The 10,701-nt window shown below is 46.5% G+C and overlaps 1 protein-coding gene across 1 annotated transcript; it reads right to left on the minus strand.

Annotated features, from left to right (window-relative positions):
- Window positions 1-1,255: 1,255 nt before the first annotated feature.
- On the minus strand, window positions 1,256-9,478 carry CKAP4 (cytoskeleton associated protein 4). Its single transcript, XM_015864071.3, has 2 exons — window positions 7,641-9,478; window positions 1,256-4,295 (listed from the first exon to the last, which is right to left on the minus strand). Exons 1-2 carry the CDS (start codon window positions 7,995-7,997, stop codon window positions 2,964-2,966), a joined length of 1,689 nt encoding a protein of 562 aa, XP_015719557.2. The 5' UTR covers window positions 7,998-9,478; the 3' UTR covers window positions 1,256-2,963.
- Between the last annotated feature and the right edge of the window lie 1,223 nt (window positions 9,479-10,701).

Raw genomic sequence — 10,701 nt, forward strand, 5'->3', positions numbered from 1 at the left:
TACTTAGCGAAATAAATCATTTCAAAAAATGATTTCAAAAATCATTCTGCCACAGAATTAAAGTTACTAGACGCACAACTAGTTGTTTTTCATTTAACCTCTGAGGTCTAATGTGGCCTGGCCATGTGGCTGGCTTTAAAGTGTCATTATGCTCCCTCCTTACCTCCCTACTACCTTTCAAAGCCTTTACAAGGTCTCGAATACCTTCCTGTCAACAGACTGCGCTGATTCTCCTTTAGTAGGAAGGGTTTGGGTGCTCCCCTGTTTTGTTGAACACAGATGTAGCCTAATAACATGTATTACTTATCTATCTCTGTGAAGTGGACCTTGGTAACTCTCAGGACGTGATGATGCCAACACTAATAGAAACATCATGGATCATCTGACTTGGAAAGGACTGTTAAAAAACATCCAGTCCAACTCCCCTGCAAGGAACAGGGACACCCACAGCTAGATCAGGGTGATCAAAGCCTCTCCATCCTGACCTTAGGTACCTCCATGGATGGGGCATCCACCTTCTCACTAAGAAACCTGCTACAGTGCCTCACCAACTTGATTGTAAAAATCATCTTCCTTATGTGCAATCTAAATCTTCCCCCTTGTAGTTCAAAACCGCTTCCCCTTGTCTTCTCACAACTGATCATGATAAAAAATCTGTCCCTTGCCTTCTTACAGACCCCTCTCTCAGGCCACTCTCAGGTCTCCCTGGATCCTTCTCTTCTTTGGGCTGAACAGCCTCAGCTCTCTCAGCCTGTCCTCACAGTAGAGGTGTTCCATCCCCTGGATCATTTCTGTGGCCCTCTGGATGGACTCCAACAGGTCCATGTCTCTCCTGTACTGAGGACTCCACACCTGGACACACTATTCCAGGCAACGTCTCACCAGCACAGAGTTGAGGGGCAGGATCACATCCCTCACCCTGCCAGCCATGCTTCCAGCCTTGCATGCATTCACTGCATTCATCGCATACTTCTCACCTTGCAACTACCATCCTAAGTTCCTGAGCATTCTAGACAACACTGCAGCACTGACAAGGCTCAAAATCCATCTTCAAGAGTTCCTCTGTAAGCACAGCAGCTAAACTACCTCCAGTAAAAGCTGGAAAGTCAAGGGCTGTGCCCCTCCTCAGTATAAAGCTCTGGTCCTCTGGTCAGTATAAACCTCAGGCCCTTTCCATCTACCCACTGGGAACCTCTTGGCAAGCGTTACATTAAGTAAGCAGCAAACCAGAAAAAAAAAAAGAAAAAAAGAAAGGTGCAAAGAATATTCCAAACATTTATTATGCATTAAAAATACTGCAAACAAGCCATACAGTTCATTTCACAGTAACCTAAAGAACGTTGTTCAAGAACTTGAGAAGTCAACACAGAACAGTGCAGTTCAAACAGTGACAACAGTTATCTTAATGCCATGGGTCCCTTTCTTCGCCAGCAGTTCTTTCCTGTTTACAGTGTGAACAACACAAGATACAGCTTGCTATCTTATTTAACTAAGAGAACACCCTTTCACCCATGCTGTTCCCACAAACACACCACTTTAGAGAAGTGCTATTTCTAGGAATGATTTTCCTAATGTAGCCAAAGTGCAGGCTGAGGTGGGCACAACGCACACAAGCAAGCGGTGGTCCCTGTTTTCAAGATATCTATGTGCAGAACCCTGTACCAAATCTTCGGATAAAGTTCAGAAGTAAACTTGGAACAGAGGATATCCTTTCTGAACACACAGAAAACTAAAAAAGTTCAGTGTGAAAGTGGTTTTGAAATGAACATAAATACCTGGAGTATTGTGATACCTTGTCTTCTCTCTCAACCAGTTAGAGGAAGGATCCTTCACTACTGATGCCCTGGGCAGATACCTGGGGAAATCAGTCATAAGGAATTGGCCCCAAGTTCAGGACACTGTCAGCTGTGTGAAAACTTGGAAACGTATATACCTTAGAAGCAATTCTGCTGATTTCATGCTGATTTCCCCCCTTTTGTGTTGTGAAGTGTATTATTATTATTATTAGCATGCTTGCCATACAGAGAACGTGACAGCCGCAATTTCAGTCCTCTCTCCTCATCTGCGATCATTTTTACAGAAGATTCTGTATCATGGAGTCTTAGGTCTCTATGAGAAAGAAACAGCCTTGTCATGAAAACAGCCCAAAAATACACAAAGAATTACTGTACCTTCTTTGCAAATGTTCCTTCTGAGCACCAGTCTTTTGCACCAGCAGCTAAAAGATGCCGGTACAGAAGCCCACAAGCAATTAATCTCTCCAGCCATATGGTGGAGCACCTCTCCTAGGTCTCATGCCCAAGCAATACTACTTCATAACATTTCTTTCTGGAGGTCCAGCTTATCCATTAGTTCCATGGTACAATTTCAGGGCACAAAGAAATGGACTCTACCTCAGCTGTCAGCTGGTAAACTGACCCCATGGCTGAGCCACAACTACAGACATAGGTGACTCGCTTCAAAGCTGGTCAGGGTGATAGGTCTCTCCATTTGACAGGGTGACAGGTTTGTTCATCTGCTTTTTAAAGCACGTTTACGAGACAAATCCTCAGTGCATATGGCTGTACACTTTTCATACCAGAATAGCTGTGGTCCCTTGGTGTGGGATTTCTAATGTCATAGTGTGAAACACCTTCATACCGTTAAATATGTGCCCATGCTGATGAGGCTGTAGTGCCTTAGTTACACCACTACAGTTGCAGTGGTACAACTTTACAGAGAACAGAAGCGCTTAGAAACTCAACCCATAATTAAACTCATGTTTTCTCAAAATAAAACAGAAAAAAACAAACAAACCAAAACAAACAACTACACAAAAAGAGAAATAAAGGAAACAAGCAGAACTGTCTCTATTATTAAAGTATTCTCTTTGGAGGTATCAAATTGCTTTTAAAAAGAGTAAAAAACTGGGCATACAAAAGCTATTTTTTTTAATCCAATATATGCACAAGGAGCACTGCTGCCTAAACTTTTTCATGTATTTTTTCAACTTTCACAAACAATCTTTCCAGATCATTCCTCAGGTCGTCTATAGAGCTCTTGACAGACTCCAAGTTGTTCTCATTATTCTCAATTTTCACAGAGTAGGAGACTAAACTATCCACTGCAGTTCTGATCATTTTCAAATCAGAATCAACCTGGCTGACAGAAGATCTCAGTTCATCCACAGAGCCTTCCACAGAATTAAATTTTTCGAGATATCCTTGAGAATGTGCTTGATCCATCTGAAGACTTCCCTGATCCAACAATATACTAATTTGCTTCTGGACATCCTCAAGAGCACCTGAAGATGGCAAGTCACTGATACTTCTTCTCAGGTCCTCTACATCATTGTACAGCGAGGTCTGTGATTCACCGAGATTTTTCAGAACATCTGAGACTGAAGTTATGTCCATGTCTGAGATTCCCTGAAGACCACTCATGCTTTGTTCCAGAGTACTGAGCTTGTTGTCATATTCTGCCTCCTTAGAAAGGAATGACTGTAACTTTTCGCCATGCTGAGAAGCAATAGAACTTACAGACTTCAAGCTCTCCTCTATGTGTCTCAATCGAGACTCTAGTCCTTCGCTGTTGTTTTCAAAAGTTTCTAATGCTTTTCTAAAGAGTTCATTTTCTTCCCATTTGCTAAGCTCAGCTTTAATACGCAGTAAATCTTCATCAAGTCTTTTAATGTCACCAGGGAGCTGCACAATAGACTCCTCTGCTCTCAGAACTTTCTCTTGTAAAGCTTTTAATGAGAGGTGTTCTGTGTCTGCAGCCTCTTTGAATTTCTCATGCTCCTGCTTGAGGTTAACTAACTCTTTCACTTCAGTATAAACATCAGACTCCATGGAGTTTATTGTATTCTTCAAGGTCTCTATGTCTTTTGCTTTGGTTTTCAGGGATGCTTGCATCTCACCAAAAGCATCCTTTAGCACCTTTATTTCATGCTTATACGCATCTGCTTTTTCTAGTGAATCAACTTTTGCTTTCATATTTTTTATTTCATCTTGGCTCCTTTGCTGGACTTCAGTGAACACAGCAATATTATCATTGATAGACTTGGTTAGCTCCGTTAGTCTCTCTTCCACTGTGTTTTCCAGTGATGTAAAGTCTCGTTCCCTTGCATCCTTCACCATGTGGATGCCATCAGACAAGTCTTTCAAAATTTCATTTTGCAGCTTCTGAAGCACATCACTGATCCGATTAATTTCATTCTCCCCTTGCTTAACTGCCTTCTCAGTTACCTCCTGCTTCTGCTGAGCAATTTTCATCATGGATTCAAAATCTCCAAAGGTGGCTTGAAGGGAACGCACCTAAAACAAAAATCCAGATGGTTAACACAACTTTATCCTTACCTGTATCCTTATTGAGATCATGGTGGCCCTTGCTACCATACTAAATGATCACTTTGTAGTCCCCCCATGCTCCCTACCTGAAATCACTCTATGGCATATAGATACAGCATCTAGAGCCTTGCAGATCTATATACATACCCTCCACTGAGGACCCTTGACCTCAATGACCTGCTATAGATTATCCAGGAAACTCACAGCAGTAAAAAATCAAGCTCAAGCCTCCAGAGTTTGCAGCTCTACCCCTGAGCCACTCCTGCTCTATATGATTCCTGTGGGCTGCAAGTCTTTACTAAGGGAGAACGCAAAACAAAACAAAGAATAAGCACTATCTTGCATGCACTTCTGAATACAAAACAGCTGAGATTACACTCTGCCAGGATATTAAACCTGAGGTCAGTACCTCAACATGAAAAAAGTTTCAAAGCAGGCAAGAAAGCATAACCAGGAAAAACTAAGGGAAAAGGAGAGCTGGGAATGGCTGGGGAATTGAAGTATTAATCATGACAATTTGCTGCTCCTGGAGACCGATTTTTCTTGTTAACTAATTTTTAACATAAAAACATAGAAAGGTTTCATTGTTCTAAATGAGTTGCACCTGATTATGCATACACACACTGTTAGTGAGCGGGGGCGCATGTACGCACATGGGCTGAGAACAGAGCTGTAACAGCAGTCAAAGGGACTAACTGACTTCTGTCTCAGGTTAACATAGAAAGTTATTACCACTGGCTCAGGCACGCTATGAAGCTTCTCAACTACAAAAACTATATTTACTGCTGTTCTAATGGCGGCAACAGGGAAAAGGATAAGTGGTGTGCAGCCATCAAGCTCATCTGCTCTCATATTTGCCAGGCACACCAATGGGAAAGAAAGTGTTACTTAATTTTGGGGCCAAGTAGAATACTGGTCTCAAGGCTGCCGAGAAGTGTGTGTGTGTGTGTTGTACTTTTTTCACGTTTGTAGAGTTAACACTCCCACTGGCTGCAACAGGAATCTATCACGAACAAAATACCTCAAGGCTTTGGCAGGATGGCAAGTGCTGAGTAATGCGTGCAGCCTTGCCTCATGCCTATGGCTGAAGGGTATATATTTAATCAGTCATGCCACATGTGCTGCCATGTTTACTGATTAGATATACAGCTGGAAAGGTTTTATTTTATAAATAAAAGGAATTTACATATTAGAAAGATATACACGTATTAGAAAGAAAATTTTCTTTCCAACTGAGAATGGCTCTAGCAGTTCCCAGTCAGTCTCCGAGCCTAGAAATTCATCTCAAAACACTTAATAGACTTAGTAAAAAGAAAATAAGTTTTTTGTTTGTATTTTTGCAAAACTAAACCCTGGACCAAGATTTTAAGGGGAATCCACACAGTTAGAGGACTGTAGGCTTCAGCCACGCAATTCGCCCTTGCTCCAAAGGATCCCTGAAGTTTGAAGAACACCCATAAGGATTACATCCTTTACCCTCTCTTCTGTAAAAACTTTTGCAACAACTTTACATTCCTTACACTTTTACTCTCTCATGCTCATACATGAAACAAGAAATGAATGAAAGAGGGGGGAAATAGCAGGCAATACCACCACACATATTGCAGCTGGGCAAGAGCCATTCCCCTGACTCACCAGCCTCACTTTCATTACACCCTGACTGCCATTCACTCTGACTTTTTTCCACATGGAGAGTTTTCCCTATCACTATAGATGGAGTTTAGAAATCTGGGAGAGCACACTGATGTTCTCTTCCCATCTTATGAGGGAATTTATTTTTCTTTGACAAAGCCAAACCAGCAAGTTTATATTTTTAATTAACCACCTTCCCATGTCAGCCTGAGAAAAGCCACCAGAAACAGGCAGAGGAGGTATCTCTGAAAACTGCTATATTCAAGTCTAGAATTCCACATCATTTCCTTTTTCCTCCTCATGCTGATGCGTAAAGCAGATGAGTTTATATTACACTCCTGACAAAAGCTTTCTGCAGTAGAAAACTGAAGAGGAAAGATAGCTCCACCCAGCACCCTCTACGTACAATGCAGGACCCCACACATGTGTACAATGCCGAAATAAAGCCTGCGCTCCTCTCCTTCAAGTACACTCTGCAGTAAATGCAGCACAAAGCCACAGAGCTTTCGAGGGTTACACCAATACTCTGCTACCTCCTTCCCCCACCTCTTACTCCTGTACTAGAGGGTCTCACTTCAGCCATCTGTTACAAACAAGCAAGCAAAGTTTTGGTTCTCTTTCAAAGCATCTATTTATAATCTTACTCTATATACCTATCTCACAGAATATGCAAAAGATACCTGCGGTAATCTGCAACAACGCAGAGACAGACAGCAAATAGCACCCTTTTGTAAGCTTGATGGGCTTACAGTCTCCTTCTGAAACAACCCTGCACTCTTACACCCCTTTCCCATCTCACAGGAGTTCCCTCCTTGTGACAGAGCTAAGGCCAAGGCTGATCCTACAAGTTCCTGGCTCACAGGGAGCCAGGCACCCACAGGAGGCGGCTCCCAGTAGTTAAGCTGGGACAGGAATTTCCCCTGCCTTGATCTTGGCCCTAACTACACACACTGCCTGCAAACCCACTGCACTACACCCCAGACAGAAGCCTGATATATATTTTAATTTGATTATATGCTTTCATGTTCACCATGTTATTAAGGTCCTAAGCACCCAGGGACATATCCAGACGGGCAGTGCCATTTGTGAAGCTCTAGCTCCGGGGCCAGTAAGGCTCAAGGGAAAAAATTCAGAAGGAGTGTTTCCTCTGAGTCCCTCGAGCCACACCCTTTGTCAGCCACTCCACATCTCGGCTGCGATGCTGGCCATCCCAGCCCTGCTCTCCGGGCTGCAGACGGCAGGAGCCGGGCAGGTTCTGTAGTTGGAGCAGTGCTCGCGGCACGGCTCTGCAGCTCCACTGGCGACCTGGGGTCCGAGCGCAGCATCGCAGCAGCTCCTGCCACGTCCACATCCACTTTCAGCCGTACTACTGACACCACCGGCCTTGGCGCGCGTCGGACGCGTCCAGAAGGCTCCCTTTTAACTTCGCGATGGTAGGGAACGTGGAAATCCCGGCGGCGGGGTCCGCTCTCCCACCACCACGTCAGCGTGCCGGCTGTTTTACATAAAATGGCTTCGCACCGAGCAGGCCAGCGGGGCGGACTCCTCGGGAGGCCCCGCGACCACCCCCTCCAACACCACGACAGCATCCTTCGCGGACGAGGCCCGGAGGCGCACCCCCTTCCCGCACGCCCGGCGTCCGCCTCGGTGCGCTCGCCCCCCGCCCGCCGCCCCCGCTACCTTCTGCGCCACGGCGTCCAGCGTGGCGGCGAGCTCTTGCCGCTGCCGCCCCGAGGCCTCCCTTTCGCGGGCGCTCCGCCCGACCTCCTCCCGCAGCTGCCGAACGTACCAGCCGGCGGGCAGCGCGGCGCCCAGCACCACGACGGCGCCCAGCAGCAGCGCCCAGCCGCGCTGCTGGCCGGCTCCGGAGCGGCCCCCTCCGCCCCCCGCCCCGGACCGGCCGCCCCGGCCGTGAGACGACGCCGCCGCCGGCTTCTTGGCCGCCGCCTCCTCGGAGCCGCCCGGCTGCGCGCCCCGCTCGTTGGCGGCGGCGGGCGGGCTGCCCCCCTTGGGGCCCCGGTGTTTAGCGGCCGACATGGCGGGACGGGGCCGACCCCGTGCGCCGAGCGGGAGCGAAGAAGGCTCGAAAGGAGCGAAGGCGGGAGGGAACGAGGGAGGGAAGAAGGGAAGGAGGCCGCCGCCGTGCGATGGGGCGGGGGTGCCGGCCCGGACAGCGCCCGCGCCCCGCCCCGCGAAACCGCCACGCACGCGGGGCCGGGCCTGGGCCCCCGCGGGGCAGCCCGCCGCCACGACCAGGGGACCGGGCTGACTCGGGGGGCGCAGGCTGCGTGGACATCCCCAGCCCCGAGGGGAACGCGGCGCTGACCCGCGCGGCACCAAAGCCCTGTGCGGGCTATAGGACAGACCTGCTGCAAGGAAGTGTAGGTGTGTCAAAAACACACCTCGAGTTCGTCAGCATCGGACCTTTCTAAAATTTCTTTTGCACTGGTGGCACCAGTTGGCATAGGGACTGTTGGCTGATAGGCACCAACTGCTCTGCCAGCTCACTGCAAAATGTAAGGATCTTCTGGGCGTAGACCTTTCAGTGTACCCCCTTAGTCAGTGATGCATGGCAGGGACGGGGGTTGGTAACCTTTCAGGTAAAGATGTCCTGTGATATAAAAGTGCCCACACATCAGGTTGGATATTAGGAAGAATTTCTTCTCAGAAAGAGCGGTGCTGCAGTGGAACAGGCTGCCCAGGGAGGTGGTGCAGTCACCGTCCCTGGAGGTGTTCCAGAAAAGAGAAGCTGTCACGCTGAGTAACACAGCCTAGAGCAGTCACAGGCATGGGCTGATGGTTGCACTAGATGAGCTTAGTGGTCTTTCCAACCTTAATGATGCTATGATCACACACAGTGCAAGGCAAAGGTGGCTACAGCATCTGACTTCTGTAACTTGACTCAGGACAGTGCTGTGACAAAGCATCCGATGTGACAGTTTGTAATTGGAGAATCCCAAATAGCAAAACATGCAAAAATGTCTTCTCTTCTGCTCTGTCCCAATGCTTACTTTTACTTCAGACAGAAATGTGGCCACCCAGTTTTTAATGCCTCTTTGTTTCTCCCTGATAGACTTGCTGAGTAACTGGGTCACCAGGATGGACCCTCAAGGATTCTTTTTTATTTTATCGTTTAATCACCAGATGGTGAACAAAGTAAGCTGATTCTTTATTGCTCCTTTCTTGCACAGCTATTAAGGAAGAGGCTTACACGGTAGACTTCTATCAGTGCTTCTGCCTTGAGTTTTCTCAGGAGGTTCATAAGGCAGTCATGGAGTTAGAGCTGGGCTAAGAGCAAATAACCATCAAACCATCACTAGTTCCGGTGTTGATTTCAAATGGATTTGCCAGTTTGCTTTTTAAGAATGCAATGAAAAGCTCTTGGCAGCTGGTTACTCCCTCAGACCTTGCTCTTCTGCATTTTAATATGTATCTCTCTATGTAAAGCTAACCTTGAAGAAGTCTGTGTTCATGTCTGTATCTGTTATTATTTGCCTGTATTAAAGAGATGTGTGGGATGAAAGCGAGGAGCAATTCTGTGCAAGGCATACAGTCAATCGATGAATATAACCCTTCAAAGCTCTACTCAGGCTTCTGGGCAGAGATCTTTCATAAGTAGTTTCGGTGTCTCAAAGACATAACAAAATGTTGGAAGCAAGAAGTTCTTTCCATTTCTGTACCTGGGCTGCTGAACTACTGGTGCCAATTTGATTTATTTCCTTCTTGTGCTTTTGTGTTATGCTGAAATGCATTTGTTTGCCAAGAATCATTCCCTGAATGGAAGTTCATTATGCGTATATGCAAGCTGTAACTCCTTGCAAGAGAAAAGCTTGGGGTCAGGAGGCTGCTTTACATACCTGCCAGAGGTGGCTGGAGTGGTTGGGCTTGCACTGAAATGGACAAGGAGCATTCAGAACATGGGGTCAAACTCTCCTGTAGTACAGAAAGAGAAACCACTGGTGCTGAGGGGAGTGCTCACTAAGGATTTGCTGTGGTGGTAAAGTAGTAAGGTGGTGTAGCCCAGCACAGTTCAGGGTTTTACTGACATACTATTTTCCTTCTGAAGTTTTCATATTCTGTTTTGCCACTGTATTAAATTTGAATAGTTCAGTGGGAAAAAGCAGCAGTCCTGTTTCCTTCTCACAGGACTGACTTTTCCTTGGAATACCAGAAACCTAATTGAAGCTCAGGTGGAGAGAGCATCTTTACACCTGCTTTGCAGACTTTTTGTCTTGCCCTTGAGCCTATTATGAAATCTGGGCCTGATGGTCTCAGGCAACTCAGAGTCTTAACATCCATCTGTTATCGGTAAAGCCATTCTGCCTGGCTCAGTTATTAGGATTAGGGCAAAATATCTTGTGAACTCAAGATATGTTCTCAACTTTGTTGTCATGAGCCCTGGTGTAAACAACAACATGCCTTGCCCTTTCCCTCTCCTCCCACTGTAGCCATCAGTCAGCCACACACTGGGACATTTCTGACCTGCAGGGCCAGATGCAGCTGCACTTATCATTCAGTAGCCACATTGCCTTGGGCAGGATAAAACAGTACATTAATTGTAAGGTTTATTGTCTCTGCCAGTCTTACTGAAAAGTTAAGAGCTAGCTTGCTGCAAAGGCTGAGCACAAATTATTCTTCCATTAACAGTGGTTCTCTAATGAAAGGCCAATAATTAAGGCCAACCTGAGACACCAGTCAAACTTAAATTGTGCCTGCATGTCCTATATGAGACATGGGCATT

Source organism: Coturnix japonica, chromosome 1, assembly GCF_054131305.1.
Source record: "Coturnix japonica strain WE chromosome 1, WE-NBRP24, whole genome shotgun sequence".
NCBI classification, from domain to species: domain Eukaryota; kingdom Metazoa; phylum Chordata; class Aves; order Galliformes; family Phasianidae; genus Coturnix; species Coturnix japonica.

Excerpts from the sequence above, each read along its gene's own strand:
- CKAP4 (XM_015864071.3), bottom strand. The coding sequence starts at position 7,997 with ATGTCGGCCGCTAAACACCGGGGCCCCAAGGGGGGCAGCCCGCCCGCC. Across the intron at positions 4,296-7,640 it reads TGGACGCCGTGGCGCAGAAG|GTGCGTTCCCTTCAAGCCAC; the intron begins GTAGCGGGGGCG and ends TTTTTGTTTTAG.